The sequence below is a fragment of the Glandiceps talaboti genome, chromosome 7 (assembly GCF_964340395.1).
Source record: "Glandiceps talaboti chromosome 7, keGlaTala1.1, whole genome shotgun sequence".
Classification (NCBI taxonomy): domain Eukaryota; kingdom Metazoa; phylum Hemichordata; class Enteropneusta; family Spengelidae; genus Glandiceps; species Glandiceps talaboti.
Window position 1 is genome coordinate 26,994,920 of NC_135555.1, and position 24,942 is coordinate 27,019,861.

Below are 24,942 nucleotides of genomic sequence, written 5' to 3' on the forward strand. Positions count from 1 at the left end.
CCTTGGTAACCTGAGTGACCTTGTAACCTAGACATTCCTGTGGTTGCCTGAGGGTAGTCATTGACAATGTTCAATTAGACAGATACAATAACACTATTGTATGGGACATGGCAGCATGTCGGGGGAAGTCAAGCGTAGCAGTGAGGCTACTAATGTTTTATTTTACTTATAATAAGTTTAAACAGACATTGTCAATTTTACTATAGATATAGCATAGCAGCAAGACTTAATTTACTTATAATGAGTTTAAAACAGAATATGTCAATTTTTAGTCAATTTTTTCTTATAAGGTTTATTTTACCTTATAACAGGTTATATATATATATATATATATATATATATATATATATATATATATATATATATATATATATATATATATATATATATAATATATGAATAAATTGATTTAATACAGATATAAGACTTTATTTACTTTATAACAAGTGAAAAATGGGACTGGTCCAGAATTCTCATTTTCTATACTACTTTTGGATTGTGATGGAAGACAAAATTCCTTTTTCTACAATGGCATATAGCCTTGTCTGAAATATGGTACATGTAAATATTTGTTCTTCTCTCTGTTTCTTATATGAATTCTTTAATATTTCTTATTAGTTCAAGCATAACTATAAATATACATATACATGTATTACCTAGCGACCACACTGGTTACAGAACATGTCATGTAAATGCTTGGCTGTTTCACAATCAATGCTTCACCTATATTGCACTTTGGGGCCAAAGTGAACTTGAAGGTTTCGTAATGGTAATCTTCATAGATAGTTTATAAAAAGAAGTTAATCTAAAATGTTCCCTACTCGTCACTATGAACTTGTCAGAAGGGATTAGTACACTTTCTATTTTGGACACTACATGTTATTGACACTACAAATCACCACATCTCATCAGATTCCAGTTTCTATTATATACTAGGTATGACCACCTAAAGTTCTCTAACATACCGGTGACTTTACTATACATGCAATATTAATGCCACTATATCAATGTTACGGGGCCATTTTTATGTGACATGAGAAACTCATTTAAAACTCATTTACGTTAGCTAGTCGTGCTTGGAAATATTACCTCAAAGGTTATGAATAACCTAAAAATTGCCTTAATAAAAACAAAAAACTCCAGATCTGCTAGGGGAAAAATGCCAAGGACTTTCCCATCCACAGAGGTCATTCGTGCATTCAACCAACCATTAGATGCATCAAACTTTTTACTTCAGCCCTATGTAGTTGCTTTTTAGCACAACTGGCTACTCTGTGTGTGTGTGTGTGTGTGTGTGTGTGTGTGTGTGTGTGTGTGTGTGTGTGTAAACGACTTAAAGTCAAAAACCGCCAGACCGATTGGCTTGATATTTGGTGGGGACATTACTTATGGTGTTCTAATGAAAAATTGTTCAAATGGAAATGATCACTTCATAGATGTGCATTTTGGGTAAAAAAAAATTTGATTTTTGGTCAAAGGACTTAAACTCCAAAACGACTGGGCAGATCGGTCTGAAATTTGGTGGGAACGTTCTTTAAGGAATGCAAAGTAAGATTTGTTCATGCCATGATAAGAAATATGCAAATTAGGGCTAAAAATGTGTTTTTTTAGTCAAAAGTCTATAATTCCAAAAGTACTTTGTTGATTTGGCTGAAATTTCACAGGGATGTTTCTGGTGATGCACGGATCAAGTGATATTAATTACATGATGATCCCTTCAGCAATATACAAAAAATGCCTGTGATTTGTGGTGTGAAACAGGGCTTCCACTCGGCCCACAAATGAAAGGTTCTTCAACTTCTTGTGTATTGATGCAATAAAACCATTAAATCTTTTATGGGCTACTTCACATGTCAATGGCAATGGCATGAAAATTACCCTCTGTTAGAGGTTGCTTCAAAACACTGCTTTTACTATTAGCACTGCTTAATTAAATTATAGAGAGTGTCTATGATTAAAACATAAAGTTAATTCATATGCTACAGAGTCTTTTGGGGGAACATTTTCAGGCATATCTAGATTAAGAAATCCACCGGCCATGATAATCCCATCATTGATATGCAAATTAAGTGTAAAAATGTGAATTTTTGGTCAAAAACTTATATATCAAAAAGTACTCAGGTCAATGAGACTGAAACTTAATGAGATGTTTCGGAAAGTGTTATTCTGCAGATTTTCTTCAAAAGAGTTTGTCCAAATTGGCCCTAGCAACCATGACCACCCCCTTACCAACAACAGTATATTTTGCTAGTAACATCATCTGGTAGGCAAATGAGTAAACTTTCAAAAATTGCTTGCAAATTTCCCTAGCAACCATGAACACACCCATAGTAATAGCCAGACGGTAATAGCAACACGGGTACTTAGACAAGTTAACAAACATTCAAAAAGTGTATGCAAATATGCCTAGCAACAAGATCACGCCCATAGCAACAGCCAAATGATCACCTATATTGCAAAGATAAGTGGAGATTAATAGACAAATGAATACTTATCAAAAAATCAACAAGACCACACCCATAACGACTGCTAAATGATCACGTATATTGCAAAGATAACAAAAAATGTAAATGTATGCAAATATGTTTAGCAACAAGATAATTTTAATAGCAACAGTGTATATTGCAAAGATAATGACAGGGGTTGGATAAGCAACTATATATACAGTTGTGCCACAACGCCATTGGCGCTATTTTTATATGTTGTAAAGCTTGGAAATTATTGTCTGAAAATGTCTGAATAGTCTCAAAATTGACTTTTCAGAGTAAAAAAACTCCAGGGCTTCTAGGGGGAGACCCCTAGGACCCACAAGAGATGTACATATTCCCTTCTCAAGCTTAACCCCTACCTACAACGTCAAGATGCTATTAAACTCCTTTTTGAATATATTTAACCTGTGTAGTCAATAATTATAATTATGATAGTGCTAACCCGGATCTTATAAAGTATATGCAAGACAGTCAGGCAGTCCACACTGAGTAACGATCAAAAATACCTGTGATGTGAAAATTGTTCTGTGACCAACCCAAACCCAGGGTGAGTGTACTACAGACTTGATGGGTAGGCTGTATCACTCAGCCGTATCTCATTCACAAGACGAGTGCGAATTTGGGGGGGATTCCTGGAGTAATTACTCGAAAGGTCGGGGACGATTACTCACACGGAGCCCGCAGGTGCTATGTTTGCCGGGCCTGGGTGACTCTGGGATAGTCTGTGGACTGACTGGGAAGGCCTTGACAGTTCCACAGGAACGTGATATAGAGCGTGCAATATAGACTTGTTACGTAGTCCCAAACCTGAATGGCTCTCTGTAACATTTGTGTTTGTTTGTGTGTATTTGTCTGCATAACAGAAAATCGTTGGGAAGCAATTCCCAGCACAAACATTTTATATTGAAAAAATGTGAATGTGAATGTGAATCCAAAAAAAATATTTAGTTGATACTTCGCCTGGCCTGGCCTGAACCTTACCTGTACATGTGTTTTGTACCGACTGATTGTACATACATACATACATACATACATACATACATACATGTGGACACACTTCCCCTGTGTGTGTGTGTGTGTGTGTCTGTCTGTCTGTCTGTCTGTCTGTCCATCTGTCTGTTTGTCTTTCTCTGTCTCCATCGTTTCTGCCTGTCTGTCTGTCTGTCTGTCTGTCTGTCTGTCTGTCTGTCTGTCTGTCTGTGTGTGTGTGTCTCTCTCTCTCCCACCACCACCACCACCACCACCACATCATATTAAAAGTTCTCGACGTCCCGGTCAATGCCCTTCCTTGCAAGCTCCTAGATCGCTGAAGAAAAGCTTTATTATTTTGTATAGAATGAATGCCTTTTCGATGACATCAACGTCGTCCAATGTTGACTTTATCAGGTTGGGTCCATAATCCGGTTAGTGTTTACAGGGACAATGCGGTCAACACAACTGACTCATATATTCTACATATGTAGGGTCTCTTGTAAGACTATCATAAATGTTTGTCCGAACTTTACATTTAAAACGGCCCATTATTCAATCCAACGGTCTCGGTTAGTGAGTAATTGTTTTCAATCGGTAGCGGGAGGGGAGCACGCAAAGAAGCATTGCGGCGGGGAAGCCCGGATTATGATAAAGTGCGAGGGGAAACCATGGAATTGTTGGGGGAGGGGTGTACATTGTATTGTTGGTATGGTGAATAGGGCCTAAAAATTGTTTGGTTGCGGTTACCCGATCCCACCTAGTTTTTTCACGCCGACCCTCAACTTTTGTTTACTTATTCGAGAAAAACTAATAACATTGGGGAAATGAAATGAAATAGTGGATGCGGAAACTGACATCAAAGACAATATAAAACTGCTCTTCCAATCTGAAATGGATGTATATCTGGTGGGAAGAAACCAATAACACATAGACCATATGGAAAATAACGGAAAACCTAACTACCTGAAATTAGACATATGAAAAAAAAATAAACTAGAAAATCTACCTACCCCTATGGCAAGCCGATCAGGCAGAAAGTATTATTCTTGTTTTTTTGTTATTTTCGGTGTTACAGATAACCATTTATATAAATTTTGTTGGAATCCACATTTTTACTTCCTGTAAGGGTACGGGAGGTATTAAAAGGGGAATGTCTGTCTGTGTGTGTGTGTGTGTGTGTGTGTCTGTCTGTCTGTCTGTCTGTCTGTCTGTCTGTCTGTCTGTCTGTGTCATCATTTTCTAAAAATCGGCTGGGTCAATTGTAATGAAATTTGGGATATATAATTTCTAGGGTAATAACTAGACCTGATTAGGTTTTCAGCCAGATCTGTTAATGTTTAATTAGAGAAATTTGCATATTAATGAAATCAACTAATTACGCAATATCTTAAGACTGCATACTTCAATTTCAATATAATTTAGTGTATTCGTTCAACATAACAACATACATTTGTCCTATAAAATTCATTGATGTATCCGCGGAAAACAGACACTGGGTAAGCATACCATTTTGTCAGAAAACAGACACTAGGTAAACATACCATTTTGTCAGAAAACAGACACTGGGTAAGCATACCATTTTGTATCATGTCAAAGGAAAAAAATCGTTCAACGTGAGGTCGCCTGCGTGCAGTGACTCCGAAGATGCGCACGATCTAATTTACATCTTGTTCCTTATATTAAAACATTTACTGATAAAACGGCAGATCTTTTTTGAAATATTTGGTGGCCCTGAAAAACTGTTAAACTAGGTACGCAGTTTAAGATCCACTCAATAATTGTGTTCGACGTTGTCTTTGGTTGAAATGTTGATATAATTATCTCATTACACTGACACTAGCATTATTCTGCAATTCATTTTGAAGCAACTTAACTATTATGTGTTACGGAAAGAATGTCCCTGAATTTGTAAAGAGAGCTGTACCTTCGACATCACAATCCAAGCTTTAATTTCAATTATAATGAAAAGGAAAATCTACTGAGTTCACCTATGATTCCGACATAAAGTAGGACCGTAAAAGTTTTGGGAATGACAGAAAACAAATGTTAGTTCTACTTCCGGTTGTACCTGCACAGACTGTGGGGCAAATATTTGGGTAAAGAAGATAGTATGTTGTGTTACTTATTTGAGAAAGCACCATCCAAATTTTTGAATTTAAAAGTTTTTTTTACTTTGAATGTAACATCTTTTCGGCAACTACTTTCAAAAGATATGACATTACATATGATATGTAATTGTGTGCGCTAAAATGGATATAATGTAAATTGCATGCAAATTTATGTAAATTAGCCACCTTTCTAAATTTTAAATGCATTGCACCAAGACAAAGTTCTGCCCCCGGTAATTTGGTCAGGCTACGGCCCTGAAGTATATGTACGAGTATCTGTGCAATAAAAAGTTATCTATATATTTAATATATAGCTAACTTTTCATTGTACAGATTACTATACTAGTACATGGCATTCTGTTACATGAAACGAATATTATATAAGTATTATAAGCTTACCATATTCTTTGTTTTCAACATGCATTTAATATTTATAATCAGTATTTACTACGAGTTATAATTACCTGTGCAATGAAACAATGCAATGGGATTTTCAGCTCACCATAACGTCCCAGTATCTGGTATGTTTTCACTAACCGACATATAATCTACACTGTGATATTCTAGATGAGTTGATCCTATTCGGTCAGACTTTGCACTCCTCGTATGGCTTCAGCTGTTTATGTATCGATTTGATCAATTGTGTTACAGATTGTTATGGTCTACTGTACTGGCTTCAGAAACGACATGTATATGCCAAATGTGTATGCATTTCCATAGGGACTATGTATATGCAATATGCACTGAAAAATTCTAACAGAAAAAAACACTTAATAAATATGTTCGTTATTAACTTGCATAATTGGGAATATACAGGTGTGTTCTATACTTCAGTGTTAGCAAAAATTTTGAGTAGCCCCTCCCCTTCACTCCCCAGGTTTTAAGTACCCCCCACCCTCCCAGCTTAGCATTTTGAGTTACCCCCTCGGATTCCTCCGGAACCCTACGGTCAGTTATTCATTGAGTTCGAGAGGTTAGCATTTACATTGCCATGTTTCTGGATACGATTTGGTTCTGTCAAAGCTGTGTATTCCCTATCTTAAATCTTGAAAGCTTCCATTAGTTTACCTTGTCTTATTTTACACTGTTTATCCATAGACCCTACACGCGTATTTACTTGTACCATGGAAGTATAATACTTCCATGCTTGTAGTTGTACTAGTTGTAGGTCTATGGTTTATCGTATTATTTTGTGACAGTATAACATTCTCGTTTGTATTTGGCGCTGGTCGTATCTTCAACCAGACTGATAATATACTGATAATGTAATATGACAAAGCTTTGTTATATTTATATTTTAATTTGTTTATTTCCAAACAAAATAACACATTGAATATAACGGTGTAGGCATCTATGCCAACAATTTTGAGTCGTGCGTAGGATGCCCGTTATCTGATCGCGGATTCAACAGTTGTCATGGCAACACGAATACGCCCCCTCTTCAGTATAAATACCAACCATGCACGCTTATCTATGTCATTTCCACAACTCAGGACACTTTGTCTGGGAAGGTTTTTCGGTTATCAGCAAAACGAAAACATTATTCATTTGACCCACTTCTTGACCTCTACTCGTGTGATTTGCATAGCAAGAGTATCACTTTACAACACTTTATAAGACAACCCCGTACGCACTGTACGGAGTGACGACTTCTTGTTGCCACGGAGGAAAATTGTACATATTCGCTGAGAATGTCGCTCACCGAGCGAGTTGCACTGGTCACTGGGGCCGCTAAAGGAATCGGTAGGGCGGTTAGTGAGGAAATGTTAAGACAAGGGGCCAAGGTATGTATTTTAGGTGGTCATTACATGCATTGTCACACAATGTAGTATTTTCAAATGGCGACCAAGATTACATTGTGTAACTGCAAGTCCATACACGTCCATGTCATGTTATACATAACGAAATCGGCAAAATGTATGTCATCGTAAACCAGCGGTCAGAAGTCACAAAGCGAACGATGTAGGCCTACCACACACACGTCAAAAATTGCGAAGTTGGTTTATGCACCATCTAACAATTTATTTTGCAAATTACAATATGATTTCGGTGTTCTGTGAATTCCGCAACTTCAACCCTAACTGTATTATGACCGAAGCATAAAAAGTGAAAGATACGCATTCATTTTCACCGTGGCCCGTGGGGTAGGGTATGTACAATTTGTGACCATTTCGCATACAGGAAAACATATTGTAATTATAGTTGATAATGATTTGTAATTACTCTCTTGTTGATGCTTGTCAGTATTTATTTATTTATTTATTTATTTATTTATTTATTTATTTATTTATTTATTTATTTATTTATTTATTTATTTTGTTTTCGTAAACATAACTAACTAAGCCCGAGTGGCCTGTGCGATAAAGGAATTGATCAAATGACAGTGTGTGTGATCATTCCATCTCAAACGGTCTGCCTTCACTTCAGAGACTTGAAGTACAGTTGTGATATGCAGTAGGGCGAAATGAATCATCATTGCTGCCTTGGCAATTTATTCTGTGAAAATGTTAGGTATGGTCTGTGTCTTGCTCATTTGATAAACATTTGGCGCCGTCAGGGACAATTTATGTCAAAAGTGCATTCAATCATGGGCGTAATAAAACAGTATGCAAGAGTATACACAAATCAGCACATGGTGCACAGCGATCACCATCCTGACATGATTACATAAAAATGTGTTGCCCCTATATTCGCTAAATCACCAGGTATTTATCAACAAAGGAAGCCGTAATTGCAACTCATAAACACTACAATACGACTTCCGCATTCCAGCAATGCCGAAAGGTCGAATGCCAAATTTAAGGTCACGTCAGAGATAACTTGATCGAGATAGTTGACAGTAGTATGTCCGGTAAATATGGTACGTAAACAGGTTGACGTACATTGACAGACTTTGGACTAGACTTTGGACGTAAAATGTCCCCTCAGTCTGCTTAAAAAAACCCCACCAACGAGGGTCAATGGTCTGCTTGAAGTACAACAATGTACAATGAAAACGATGGGGGTGCATTTACAGTAAGTTGATGAAGTTTGCGTACTACTGCAAAATGTTTGTCAAACAACACCCCATATAGGCCTAACGAACAATATTCATGTACCTTGTGAATAGTGCATATAATTGTATATGTTTTGCTAATCGGCACAAACGCCATATTCTTGTTCTGTTCATTGTGTTCGTTTTCATTCCAACGCTGTTTTTATCGCATTGAGGTAAAAGTAATTCTATGTATTCCACTTCCGACAACTTGCACCTGCGGCTAGCTGTGAACGAAATGACACATAAGCTTACGTTCGGAAAAGGGTTTTTGTTCAGTAGCATGACAGAACCGCGGGCGACCGGCCCACTACCCGCAGGAGATTTACCGGGTCAGCAAACCGCGCGCGTTCTCTTTTCATCTCGACTGTTGTTACTATTGTATACTGCAGTAGTAATACATACTGTATTAGTAACAGCCAAGAAATACCCTGATTGTTTGTATGTAGTGTGTGGTCAAGTGAAACAACTAAAACGAATTGGTGAACTGAAGCGAGACGATTAATTACAAGATTGACAAAGGAGGAAACTATTCAAGTTTGTGTTTGAATGACTAAAAAGAGTGTGACATGATCGTGTTAAATAAAATTGAACAATAGACTCGTTCGCTGGGGTCCTAGAAAAAACAGAGCATGGCAGAGCTAACCTTGCGTATAATTGTAATATGAGTCCGCTGGTCTGAAAGATCCAGGCGTTACTTCCACTTACCATGGAAGTATAAATGCACTTACATATTGTGCTCTCTCCGAGTGGTTATATAAGTGGACCATCCTTACTTCTATGAGTGGACCACAGGAGGCAGCGAGAATGTAATTGATTTATTGATTGATTTATTATTTGGTTGATTGATTGATCTATTGAATTATCAATTTTTGTGGTGCAATATATAACTTATTTTGTGTGTGATATTGATCAATTCACTCATTGAGGTTTTTAAACTTTTTTTTTTTCTTTCCTTGGCTACTTTGCTCTCAGCTGTATCTCAAGACCACGAAAAGTCTGAGGCTGTATCACAGACAAGTAACACACAGATTGGAAACAAGCCCTCTCCCATTGTCCGAACCTAGCCTCGGGTAAACATTACACTATTGTCATGGAAATAACTTTCGAACATGTGAATCTACCCGAATTCAATATAGTCTTGCATAAATCAACCACATGATTCTACACGACATTACGATTGGAAAGTGACGACTTGCAATATCGGCACTTGAACTCTCATGTGAACTTGAAGCTTACTCATCAAATATCGGTGACATGTAAACACATACTGTCTCGTATTGTTGACCGACACTATATACATAAAGTTCATAAACATGTGTTTGGCATGATGCAGGTAATTTTCCAGGGAGACACAACACTATTGCAACAAAAGTTGCAACATTAGTGTTGTGTGTTATGTTGATTGCGACAGGGGTACATGCATGTTATGACTCAAAATAAAAACAATCAACTCTCAGTACCATGCTGGAAAGCAATGCATACAATCAGACGAAACATTGTCGTCCAAGAAAAACTGCAATCCGACTGAAGATATTTTATGATGTGAAGCTAGCTTGCCTTCTTTATTACTTAAAACATCATTTTTAAAGCATTTTGTATGTTTTCCGTTGTACAGTTTCACTTTGATCATAAGGACAAGGAAAAAAATCTGTATTCTGTGGCATTGTCATCGCTAGCAATTTTTTCAAGTTATCCAATTTGAACGTATGTAACTTTTTGAAACACGTGCATGATTCATGACTGTCATCAGTGTGCTTGAGGAATTTTCATTTATATAAATCGTTACTTCTATGAAACATTTTTTTTCAGTGTTAACTTATCAAAATAAATCCACCAGATAACATGTAAACATTTTAGAACTCAGTACTCCTTTGGAATTTACTGTATAAAAGTAATAATGTATACATCGGTAACATGCCATGCAAGTATTGGTTGACCTTGCAGTACAGTAAAAATTACAAAACGCGTCTTCTGTAACTTGTAAGTGTTGTTACTAATGATAGCAATAGGCAATAGCAAGACGTTGTTGCATAGTGTTGACACCGACAAATTTACATTCAAACATTCCAATGCTGAAACTATTTAAATCAGCTATCACTGCTCCTTTTGAGTCAATTTGTACAATTTTTGTAACATCCATGCCTAAAACCTGTGTTTATGACACAATTGAAGCTTGTAATGTAATTTGTAACAAACATCGTGAGCCTATGCTAGGTGAATCTGTGATAATTTCATTTATTACACATGCCGCAATGAACAAAGAACATCTTCCAAGGTCATGCATGTAATGGGTCATGAAACACATTACCATTACGGAGTTGGTCATTTCTTCGATGATACAACTGATTTAAAGCTAAAAAGTGGTCAAGAAATTGTTTTTTTGAGGAATGCAATGTGACTTTTACCAATTTTAATCATAATTTTGAAAATGATAGAAATATTCTGAGCTCTATTACATTGCAGCAAAATGTACCGCGTGACAGCATTACTGTCCCTCAAACCTCAACGACTTCAGCCATGAAAGACACATGCTGCTCCAACATAACGAAGGGGGTGGGTGGGTGGGTGGGTGGGGGGAGGGTTTAGACGCCATGAGGAATGTTTGATGTTCGTTCGATCCTCACAATCTTGCTGTGTTGAACTATGGGGTCGGTCAGAAATAAAAAAAAAAAATTCTGGTGTCGGAGCTGCAAATTAGGGTCGGTCGGGAGATGAGAAACAGAAAAATAAAAAGGGCCACCCTAACAGCTTGTATGTGTATGTTGACATGGGTGATAAATAGAATTGAATTGAATTGAATTGAACTGAAATTTATTCCACCAGAAAAGAAAAATATATACACAAACTTTGGTGGGACATTTCTGGTGAGGGCCATGGAAATAGTTTGTAGGAACTAATCAATGTCCATGGCCCGTACATATAATAAATTTTGGCTGGTACGAGTTTCACAATAACAACAAAAATACAATTCTTAGTAAATAAAGAGATATGTTGGTGGCACAAACCTTAATATGTGATGGGCAAACTATGATATATGATGCGCTAACTATAACATATGATGCCCAAACTTTATATATTTGTCTTGGAAAGTGTTTTTTTTCATACTCCTTAGGAATTGTTAAAAATTTGTGAGCAAGCCCAGATTTGTCTTGAAATCAGCCATCTTTGTTAAATTGAAAAGGTGTCAGGAGGTATGGAGCACCCTTCACTACAATACAATTTGTAGGCAGGCCAATTGTTAGTGGCTGTAACAGCCCAACAAGCCAAATATCTATCTAAAAACAATTGTGCAACAACAACAACCAATGTACATAAAGGACTCAACAGATTTCATTAAATCAAAACTACTGTAGTCCCTGAAAATTTGATACTAGTTACTTTAGATGTAGTATCTATGTACACAAATACATTGCACTCTGATGTTGGCAAAGCACTTGAATCGCCAGGTACACAAACAATCGACTATAACATTCCAAAACCACCGACAGAGTATCTCCTAAAACTATAAAGTGTGATTCTCACAAAGAACACATTTGAATTTAATGGAGAATTCTACACACAATCATGTGGATGCCTTCGCCATCACCCAAAATAGCCGTCATAGCATTCCATGAACTGGAAAGTCGCATTATTGAAATCTGCATGAATAAAATATCACTCTGGACGCGTTTCAGGGATGATGTATTCATGATATTCTGTGGCACCCAAGCCGAAATAAATAATCTGAGTGAAAAAATAAACCAAATGCATCCAACAAAGTTTCAAATTTTCAGATACGGAAGTAACATATCTTGATCTTACAATCCACAAAGGTCATGCAACGACACCACCAAGACCCAATATTGGATATCAAAACTCATGTTATACAAATGGACACATTCCAATATTTACATAGGCAATCATGCCACCGTACTCAGTTTTTATAGGTCAAACAATCAGATACATACAAACGTGTAGTAATGAAAAAGAAAATGAAATTCTTCACTAAAAAATGGTGAAAAGAGGCTATAATGAAACAGAAATAAGTAACTCCATCAAGGGAGTCCACTATCATAACAGAGAGACATATCTCAAAAGCCGGACACCCGCAAAGGTGATCCCATTGGTCTTCAATACAGTATACAGTCCCTACATTAACATATCTCATGTACGAGATGCGATAACTAAACACTGGGACGTAATAGCAGACAATGAGATATTAAATCAATTATATCCAAAAAGATCAATCATAGCACAAAAGCAAAACAAAAACTTAAAAGACGAATTCGTCAATACTAAATTAAAGCATTCCGAATTTAAAAATCTAGTGGAAAAAGAACTAGATGATAGGAATGTTGAAATACTGGCATCTCTACTTGATGAACAACACTAGTAAACTCAGGGCAAACAAATACGGGAAGGTGAATTTATCACAACAACTGCGACTGATGAAGAGACCCTATAGCTGGTTTCGAAACGTTCAGCTAGAAGGATCAACTATTACCGATCTGGGAACATATCGCCAATAGTTTCCCTACTCAAACCAACCCAAAATTTTAAGGTTCCAACCTGTACATAACAACCACAACGGCTGGTTATCTCTAAACCAACTACCATACAACCTGGATGAACTTTGTTCATGTTTGGAGCCCCATTTCCCCCTCATACAACTCATGGGCAGTATGTGTAACAAATAAAAGGCCTGTTCATTGTGGGAACTGTGCATCATACAAAGAGCACCATCGCACAACAACATAGAGTTTGCGCGTAACATAATAATGTTTGTGCAGTTTTCAATATGTGACTTCCAAGTAAGGGGTCAATTGCTACGCCGGGATAAGTGGCTGACAACACTTTCTACGCCTGTGTTACCAATACAAAGACGTTCTTCCAAGTGGGTTGATTTTTTGGGCGTTTTTATGACCATATAGTGTTTTTTTTAATATTAATTGTAAGCTTGTTTGCATTGCACCAGAGGTTGACTTTGTCAAGAGGTTTACTGAGAAGAGAAAGGTTAATATGGGTGGATGTTATGTATTTGAAAAGATTAGTATCGTCAGCAAATAGTCGAATGTTGAAAGCATCAGTAGATTTGTTAATATCGTTAATATAAATCAAGAAAGGGATAGGTCCCAAGAGAGATCCTTGCAGTATGCCACATTTGATCTGTCTTGGGTTTGAAGTGAAGCCGTTGATATTACCAACCTGTTGGCGATATTACAGATAGCTTTGGAACTAATGGAGAGGTACACCTCTGATTCCATAGTAAAAAAGTTTTTTGAGTAGAATTTGGTGGTCAGTAGTATCAAAAGCCTTAAGGTCAATAAAGATGCCAAATGTAATAAAACTGTCGTCCATTTTGTCTGTAATGTCAGAAACCAAATCAGCTAACACAAGTTTTGTATTATAATTGTTTCGAAATCCATATTGGGTATTTATATTAATATTAAATCTGTCAAGGAAAGTGATTAGCTGGTCATGAACAATTGATTCTACAACCTTACTGAGAATCAGCAGAATTGAGATGCATATGTGCATAGCCCCTCATGTAAAACTCAGAAATGTTACAACTATTGGATGAAGTAGGTACTTTTTTGACAAAAATCCAAGTGGGTAGGAGGAAAATCCAAGAGTGTAACTTATATTACTATAGAGCCATAGAACACAACTTGCCCTATCATCAGATTTTGTTGTACAGTGTGTAACTAATTCAATATTTCTGCTTTATTAAATCAAATATGTTAATTATGTTCATAATTTTGACCATCCCAAACAAGCAAGTTTTAAAAGGCAATAACTCAGCTAAACCTTGCTCGATTTTCAAGATGTTTGTGCAGAAATTGTCAGCTTCCAGGTGAAAATGGCGGTATCGGACCTTTGACCCTTACTGCAGTGCTGTTAAAACAACAACCAGATTTAAACTGAATGCCTCCTGTAAGGGAATCACTAATTATGCAAATAACTCATTAAACTAAAAAACTATGGTAACAGGCTTTGTTTTTAGACAAGCGTGCTTTCCTAGGTTAATGTATGTGCCAATTTATACGGAATTTGAAGAGTGCATGATGCTGCTTAATTACAGAATATCGTTCATTATTCAAAATACTCATTAAAAGGTAAAAGTTGTAGCAACAAACTTCATAGGACAGGTGCGTATTATTATGGTTGATATATGTGCCATATTATACAAAATTTGAAGCTTGCATTTTTAAGATATAACCTAGTTACCTAAAATCATTATTATGCAAATTTTTCATTAAAACTGTAAGCTATATCAACAAATTTTATAGGACATATCCGCTTTGTTATGGTTAACGTATGTACTAAATTATATTGAAATTCAAGTATGCATTCTTAAGATATATCCTAATTACCGAAAATCATTAATCATGCAAATTATTCATTAACACTGTAAGGTACATCAACTAACTTTATAGGACATACACAATTTGTTATGGTTAATGTATGTACGGAATTGTATTGAAATTGAAGTATGTAGTTGTAAGATATAACCTAATTACCGAAAATAATTAATTATGCAAATTATTCATTAACACTGTAAGGTACATCAACTAACTTTATAGGACATACACAATTTGTTATGGTTAATGTATGTACGGAATTGTATTGAAATTGAAGTATGTAGTTGTAAGAGTCATTAATTATGCAAATTATTCATTAACACTGAACTGATGTGTTTTCTTATGGTTAACGTATATACTAAATTATATTGAATTTGAAGTATGCATTCTTAAGATATAGCCTAATTACCAACCAGATTTAAACTGAATGCCTTCCGTAAGGGCAAAGTTTTGAGATGGTCGTTCCTATGGACAATTGTTGGAATACAACAGAACATTATTATGCAATAAGTTCTTTTTTCTCATTGATTGCTATTTGCCCATTGCTGTTAGTGATCTCCTGGCCAACCACAACATGTAATGTGAATCTTTATAGAACGTTGTAGCATAGCACTCACCGTAGAAAGAGTTTTAAAGGTGCCCCAAAAAATTGTTTCTGGTCAGCGCCCATCACTTAAGTACCCACCTTCCCGCATTAATTTTCTCTTCCGTAAACCAATTCAGTCTACAGGTGAAAGGGAAAACACAAAAGTAACTCTCCCTACATTAATTGCCACCAGTGAAGACAACTGCAAAACTAATCATGAACTAGCCTATGATATCTGCCCCACATACACACTTGCTGTAAAGTACTAATTAAAAAGAACAGTAACTGCAATGATAAGTAGATTGATTAACATTTGTTGAGAATGTAAAAAAAAAAAATCGCATCGTCGCACCACTTTAGACAACATTTCCTGATGAGAAACTTTTTTTTCCTTTTTAGTGGCCTACAAAAATATGCCAATAACTTATTAAAACTAAAAGCTACATCAATAATATTTTCAGGACAAGTGCACTTTGGGATCGCAAATGTATGTATAAAATTATATTGACTTTGGCGAGTGCTTTCTTGAGATACAGCCTAATTACCGAAAACCAATAAATATGTAAATTGCTCGTTAATATTCATGGATGTTTACTGAAACCTAATAAGTTCTTTTCACTACCCTACAATACACATGGAAAATGGTGATAAAGTCGCACCACTTTAGACAACATTTCCTGACCAGAAACTACTTTTTTAGCACAACTGAACTGAGGTTCAGTAGTGCTATAGGCATCGCCCGGCGTTTGTCTGTGTCTGTCTGTGTGTGTGTAAACAACTTAAAGTCAAAAACCATGATATTTGGTGGGTCCATTACCTTGGGTGTCTAGTTGGGAAATTGTTCAAATCAAAATGATCTTACCACCGGTGTGTGATTTTTAGCACAACTGAACTGAGGTTCAGTAGTGCTATAGAGATCGTCTGGCATCTGTCTGTCTGGTGTGTGATTTTGGTCAAAAAACTTAAACTCAAAAACTACGGGGCAGATTGGTGCAAAATTTGGTGGGGACATTCTTAAGGGGATGTAAAGTACGATTTGTTCATGACATGATGATTCCATCAGTAATATGCAAATTAGGGCTCAAAGTGTGCCTTTTTGGTTAAAAATCTATAATTCCAAAACTACTGAGCAGATTTGCCTGAAATTTAATGGGAATGCATCTAGGGATGTATGGACGAAGACATATTATACATACAATGATTCCTTGAATGATATGCAAATTAGGTGTAAAAATGTTCGTTTTTGGTCAAAAAGTTATATCTCAAAAAGTACTTGGTCAATGAGTCTGAAACTTGGTGAGATGTTTCTGAGTGTTATTCTGCAGATTTTCTTCAAAACATTTTGACAAAATTGGCCCTAGCAACCATGACCACGCCCTTAGCAACAACCAAATGGCAGTCTATTTTGGTCAAATAACATCTGGTGGGCAAGTGAGTAATCATTCAAAAAATGTATGCAAATACCCTAGCAACCATGACCACACCCACAGCAACAGCCAAACAGTCATGTATTTCAGGGATAACAGGGATCAATAGACAATTGAATAAAAATTCAAAAAATGTATGTGAATATGCCTAGCAACAAGACCACGGCCATAGCAACAGCCAAATGATCACAGATATTGCAAAGATAATATCAGGAATTCATACTCAAGTGAACAAAAACATACAAAAATGTATGCAAATATATCTAACAACATGACCACGGCCATAGTAACAGCCAAATGATAGCATATATCGTAAAGATAGCAACATGGTTGGATAGGCAACTGGATAGTCATTCAGCAAATAAACACCTATTGTTAGCATGGACTAGCATATGGATAAACATTTTTGAAAACTGTACAGTTGTGCTACAGTGCCATTGGTGGTATTTTTCTTTTTTGTGACCAACTGAAAATATCCCAATAACTTATAAAAACTAAAAGCTACATTAGTACTATTTTCAGGACAGGTGCTCTTTGGTATCGTAAATGTATGTACCAAATTATAATGAATTTGAAGTGTGCATTCTTGAGATATAGCCTAATTACCAAAAACAATTAATTAAGTAAATTGCTCATTAATATTCATGGGATATTTACCAAAACATAATCAGTTCTTGCCATTACCCTACGGAACATGTGTACAAAATTTCATTTGAATTGAGCCAGCCGTTTTGGAGAAAACGATGACACAGACAGACAGACAGACAGACAGACAGACACAGCCTTTCACCCACTAAATACATCTCTTCCTTATGGAAGAAAAAATCATTAATTATGCAAATTATTCATCAACGCTGTAAGGTACATCAACAAATTTTATAGGACAAATGTATGTTGTTATGTTTAACGTATATACTAAATTATATTAAAATTGAAGTATGCAGTCTTAAGATATTGCTTTCATTGATATGCAAATTTCCCTAATTAACATGAACAGATCATGCTCAAAACTAATCAGGTCTAGCCATTACTCCAAACATTATAGGTACTAAATTTCATTATAATTGAGTCAGCCGTTTTTAAGAAAATGGTGACACAGACAGACAGACACACACACACAAACAGATGCCTGACAGACACACAGACAGACATCCCCCTTTTAATACCTACCGTACCCTTACAGTAGGTAAAAAACTGATAGTACCCAAAGATGGACTTCAGTAGCATTTTGTTGAAAGCGCAAGAGACCCTTGTAGTGTACCTGGGGCAAGGATCGAGCTGTTAATCCCCAGATTAACACTTTGAACAATACCCATTACAAATCTGTGTTACTTGTCTGTGACCATGCATAAACTAGTAAGGAAGAGAAAAGGGGTGTAACTCCGATGCACTGTGGCTTGAGGATCACCGTAAGTCGGCCACACACTTAATATATTCATGTATGCACTTATAAACAGGAAATATATAAGCTGCCACAGGAGTGACGCTTTATTCAAATTGTAAAAACCACGCAGGTATACAGGTCCTCCATCAGGTGGGACAGCATCCTAAATATGGCTTCAACAAAAGCACGAGATGTTAGGGGCCGTACGTGTCATAAATTATAAAACTGACACACAGCCAACATTAAAAAATATTTCGTTGGGGATGGGGAGAGTTCGTTTTGTGTCCAAATCACGATAAGGATTATGAAATACCAGCTGTTTTTCTCAAGTTGTCTTGAAGACATGACAGTCAGAAATCGTGCCAACTTATGTACATGGGGAGAGATGCATGTTTTTCTTAACCATAATGTCCAGGGAGAATAAAGACATATTCCAACAAATGAATGACTAAACAAAATTTGAATGCTACATAAACACATCAACACCTAAACAGGCATTTCTAAAATCAAGAAACGTTTTCCTATTTGACGGGGTCGTCACAATGTCGCCATTGAGATCCACCCGACAGTATTGCTAGTTTAACCTGCACTGATTAGCTACCAAAATAACAAATTTGTTGAGCATGTCTTCTATTGGAAACAAATGAAAATTTACCAGAATGGGCAGACATGTACCATACCATTTTTGGTGAGAGGGGTGAAATTAATTCATCAGTGTTTACATCGTATTCAATGAATTTTACACACATATTGAGTTGAGTTACAATTTGTGTTAGGCTGTGCATACAGCAGCGAAGAAATTAGAATAATTTCAATAAATCCTGTTAAATTCTTTGGGGAAGTTTGTGTGAAATTTCATCTTGTAATTATATTTGATTCCAAGGAGTACAGTTTCAAGTGATATCAATCACCTTGCCAGAAACAGTGACTGTGGTTCTTATGTTCATAATTGCATTTCAGTGCAAGAAGGCATTCGTAACTTGCCATGTCAATTGTATCGACACAGATTTTATTAAATACGGCATTGACCATAGTAATGCAACATTTGGCATTGACGAAGCAGCTATACAGTCTCTCGACAATGATAGTTTACTCTCGCTGACAGTCACAAGTATTCCAAGTTTTGCCAGTTCACCAAGACAAAACATTAGAGTCCGTTGTAATAATGCTCATAAATGCTCATAAACTTGCATCACTGTGAAGAGCTGTTTGTTATGGATATATTCCAGTCAGTGGAAGTTATAGAACATGGAAGTAGCAAAATTTCTAAACGAAAAACACATGAAATGGATGAAATACACTTCCCAGTGGCTACAGTAGCAAAAATATAATATATTTTATAATTTATATATTTATAAATTTGTGGTACTTGATGAACCTACACATCAACCAATTTCTTGCGACATCGATTATAAATCTTGAAAACATTACTTCAATACTAAATTACTTGTACCTGTAATTTCTTGGATGTTATAGATATTTGATGTTATAAATATGAAATTTGTCTGTCTTGGAGAGTATGTGCTCAAAATCCACCAACGTGCAGGCATGATTAACCTAAATCACATTGGAATATATATAACATGAAACCTATACGAATGAAAGTCTGGAAACTACCGATACAATATTATGCATTTGATGTCAACTCTCAAGTCTCGTTCAAACAGCTGCTTGGTTTATTAGGGTTTCAAGACCCTGTGGTCTCGACACCCTAATGTTTTTGTTGTTGTTTATAAGCACAACTGAACTGATAAGGTTCAGTAGTGCTATAGGCATGGCAAATTGTCTGTCTGTGTGTGTGTGTGTAAACAACTTAATGTACAAAAAACACAGGGACCGATTGCCATGATATTTGATGGGTGCATTACCGTGGGTGTCTAGTTGGGAAATTGTTCAAATCAAAATGATCTTACCACCGGTGTGTGATTTGGGTAAAAAAATGTGATTTTTGGTAAAAAAAACTTAAACTCAAAAAACTACTGGGCAGATCGGTCTGAAATTTGGTGGGAATATTCTTGAGGGTGTTTAGATTAAAATCATGACTGCCTGTGCCTGGCACCCGTTCTCACAAACCAGAGTTATTATTTCTACCACTACTTTGAAATAAAAGTAGGGACTGGCTTGTTAAGAACGGTACTGTAAAACGGTCATGGTTTGTGACGATGCTGGCACCCTATTTTGCATATGAATGACTATGTTTTGGGGGTGGAGAACTTGTGGTGACTCACTGGGAAGTAATCACCAAAATATAAACATTCCCTAGCTGGATTGTTCACACACACATACAAATGTCACACATTTTAATAATCCCAAGTGACACACAATCTAAACAGCTGTTTGCAGGAGCCCTTGTCTCATTTTGAAAGGTTTTTACATGCTATGAAACTAACATTGATTTTCAACTAATTTGTGTATCAAGTTACCATCCTACGACATTCACAAACAATTTGTACATGATTCATGACCTGTGTCTTTCTCGGAGTACAGAACAAGTGCTGAAAACAAGACCCAGAAGCTAGACTAAGTGCTCTGTACAGCAGTTTGAATTTCCTGCATTTGCATAGATTAGCCATAATCCTCTTTATGTAGGGCAGTTCTGTGTTGAAGAATTGTTCATGACATGATGATCCCATCAGTGATATGCATATTAGGGCTAAAAATGTGTCTTTTTGATAAAAAATCTTTAATTCCAAAACTACTGAGCAGATTTGGCTGAAATGTAATGGGGATGCACCTGGAGGTGTATTGATGAAGAAATATTAAGCATATTATCATGTCATCAGTGATATGCAAATTAAGTGTAAAAATGTGAATTTTGGTCAATAACTTGTATCTTTGTATCTCAAAAAGTACTTCGTCAATGAGACTGAAACTTGGTAAGATGTTTTTTGTAAAGTGTTATTCTGCAGATTTTCATCAAAAGATTTTGACACCATTGGCCCTAGCAACCATGACCACACCCTTAGCAACAACAAAATGGCAGTATATTTTGATTAAATAACAATATCATCTGAGCAAGTGAGTAAACATGACCCCGCCCATACCAATGGTCAAATGGTGGTGTATTTCACTAAGATAGCAGGGATTCGTATACAAGTGAACCAACATTCAAAAAGTGTATGCAAATTTGCCTAGCAACAAGTAAACATTTTTTTAAAAACTGTATGCAAATATGCCTAGCAACAAGTAAACTAATTTTTTAAAAACTGTACCGTTGTGCTACAATGCCATTGCCGCTATTTTTATTATTATTATTATTATTATTATTATTATTATTATTATTGTTATTACAAGTTAAGGGGTTTAATATTATATAATAATGAAACATTGTGGGAGGACTTTAGAGGAATATCACTTATGGTTGTTGTGTATGAGGTGTAAAGGTTAAAGTTTTAATACACACTAATTTTGCAACATTTGTCATTCAAGCTTCAAGTCGTAACAGTTTGGAGTTCAGTAATTGCTCTGTGTATGAATATAAATATAAGTATTATTTTATTTATTTATTACTAATTATGCACACCTAAATAGTATTACTTTTAATAATTCAAATCGAACGTATGTCATTATACTGTGGAGTGCACCCTGTTGACAATTTTAAGTCTAAATATTTGTATATACTATTAGCAGTTCAGTGCACAAAACATAGATCAGTGTAAAAAATCCTTAGGAATCCACTAGAGTTTGTTTGAGCGTAAATTATTTATTTCTATATGCCAGTGTAACTGACTGTGACTTCACATATTTTAGTCGAGTACTTTAAGTTTTACCTATATTTGTTCCGGGGGCGGTACCAGTGGCCAGCTCTCATCGGGGTGTGTGGTCAGTGCAGGAAACCCTAGGCCCAATTTTAGACCCACTTTGACCAAAATCAATACCCTATTTTAGACCATTACAGGTTTTTAAAAGCATAAAGTTGAGACAAAATACATTTTCCTCAGGAGGCAACGTTTTGGGACAATTAATGGCAGTTATGATTTGGCAAAGGACAAAGAAAATAGTTCAAACTCAGATGTAGTTGAAGGACAGATTGGTTGTGATGATGATGATGATAATAACAGTGATGGTGGTGAAAATTACATTTTCATATGTCATTATCACTGTCTTCAAATGACACATCACTCTCACTATCTTTATATTGATAATAATGGCATCTTACAACTGCAACTTTATCTTTATTGTGCATTCCTGCTACAGATGAAATTTCATATTTGCAAAGGTACTTGTGAAGTTCTTTCACTTTTAATTTGGCAATGCCACCATTTTTCACAAGCTCACCACAGTCATAATTATCAAATGTTTTTCAGCACACTGCTGCCTTTCCTCTATTCTTTTTCTTTCCCTCATTGAAGCAAGTGTTTCTGTCCTCAATGAATGACGACTGCCTTTAATATGTCTTTCTTAACACAAAGTGTCTTGCTCAATTCAGCAAGTTTTTCAACATCTGTACTTGACACTGACTCCTTATAAAAACCAAGTTGTGCGCGAGGTTGAAAATCATCTGGTGGTCTTTCACTTCCATCATCTCTTCTTGATGGTGTTGAGAAAACATCCATGTAGTGACCTTGTTTTTGTGGATCTGGCATGGGTCATGGGATTCTTGACATGATAGGTCCAGTCCATCCACCTGCATGGGTCATGGGATTCTTGACATGATAGGTCCAGTCCATCCACCTGCATGGGTCATGGGATTCTTGACATCATAGGTCCAGTCCATCCACCTGCATGGGTCGTGGGATATTCTTGACATGATAGGTCCAGTCCATCCACCTGCATGGGTCATGGGATTCTTGACATGATAGGTCCAGTCCATCCACCTGCATATATGGGTCATGGGATTCTTGACATGATAGGTCCAGTCCATCCACCTGCACGGGTCATGGGATTCTTGACATCATAGGTCCAGTCCATCCACCTGCATGGGTCGTGGGATATTCTTGACATGATAGGTCCAGTCCATCCACCTGCATGGATCGTTGGATTCTTGACATGATAGGTCCAGTCCATCCACCTGCATGGATCGTTGGATTCTTGACATGATAGGTCCAGTCCATCCACCTGCATGGGTCGTGGGATTCTTGATATGATAGGTCCAGTCTATCCACCTGCATGGGTCGTGGGATTCTTGACATGATAGGTCCAGTCCATCCACCTGCAAGAGTCGTTGGATTCTTGACATGATAGGTCCAGTCCATCCACCTGCATGGGTCGTTGGAGTCTTGACATGATAGGTCCAGTCCATCCACCTGCATGGATCGTTGGATTCTTGACATGATAGGTCCAGTCCATCCACCTGCATGGGTCATGGGATTCTTGACATGATAGGTCCAGTCCATCCACCTGCATGGGTCGTAGGATTCTTGACATGATAGGTCCAGTCCATCCACCTGCATGGGTCGTAGGATTCTTGACATGATAGGTCCAGTCCATCCACCTGCAAGAGTCGTTGGATTCTTGACATGATAGGTCCAGTCCATCCACCTGCATGGGTTGTTGGATTCTTGACATGATAGGTCCAGTCCATCCACCTGCATGGGTCGTTGGATTCTTGACATGATAGGTCCAGTCCATCCACCTGCATGGGTCGTTGGATTCTTGGCATGATAGGTCCACAGGGTGATTTATAATGGTGAGAATAGCGAGGGGGGGGGGGGAGGGGGGTATGATTCCGCAGACTACAAATTCTCGCCTACCGGCTCAAATTTGTATTAGTCCGTGGAATCTTACTCGGAGCATTATGACGTAGAACTAACATTGATTTTATGGGATTATATATAATATTCTAAACATCTGATATTTATTATAATCTAAACATCTGATATTTATTTACATTGTGTTAATTATAGGGAGTTGCACTCCTTGACGTTGACACAGAAGAAGGAGAGAAAACCAAAGAAGAATTTGCTTCAAATTTCAGCAATGAAAAAGTGTTATTTATCAAATGTGATGTTAGTTTGGAATCAGACTTAAAAGGTAAGGTCTTTATCCCAAAAAGAAACCTTGATGAATTTCTTAGCTGTTTCATTGTTGTTGCCCCTTGTAAAGATGCCAGGTCGAGTTGTGTTTATTTTTATCTATGAATACCAGTATGTGAATATTGAATGACCATGACCAAATAAGTGTTGGAAAATGAAGTTCAGTATATAACTAAAACCCCAGGCACTTCAAAAAAGGAGTTTTCATTCTTATGCTTATATAGCATTCTGAGACAGTCAAACACTATGTCATTTCCAAAATATTTGTGGAAAATGCAAGAAAAACATTGTACATTATTGTAAAACTTACTTTCTATAAAACAACTATATTACATAATATTTCTGTGGTGAATGTACATTATTGTTGTGTATGAGGGATAGGAAGTCACCCTAGTTATCAACATATCACATCAATGTATTTAGAACATTGCCAATATAACATTCTTCCTGTCCAGCTGCTTTCCAGAAAACAAAAACCCATTTTGGTCGGTTGGATATTGTGTGCAATAATGCCCTGATGTATGATGACGCTAATGTGTCCAAGTTCATAGAGGTGTCATTGGTAAGTCATTGAAGCATTCACACTCAGTAATTTCTCTCAGTTAATCACCGTGAAAGCCCAT

The 24,942-nt window shown here is 36.6% G+C and overlaps 1 protein-coding gene across 1 annotated transcript in view; it reads left to right on the plus strand.

Moving 5' to 3' along the window:
• Positions 1-7,075: 7,075 nt before the first annotated feature.
• Positions 7,076-24,942, plus strand: part of LOC144438150 (15-hydroxyprostaglandin dehydrogenase [NAD(+)]-like) — a 79,095-nt gene continuing 61,228 nt past the window's right edge. Inside the window, exons 1-3 of the mRNA XM_078127180.1 lie at positions 7,076-7,353; positions 24,191-24,317; positions 24,775-24,881. Of these exons, the coding sequence (XP_077983306.1) occupies positions 7,261-7,353; positions 24,191-24,317; positions 24,775-24,881 (327 nt within the window). The 5' untranslated portion in view covers positions 7,076-7,260. The remainder of the gene's footprint in view (positions 7,354-24,190; positions 24,318-24,774; positions 24,882-24,942) is intronic.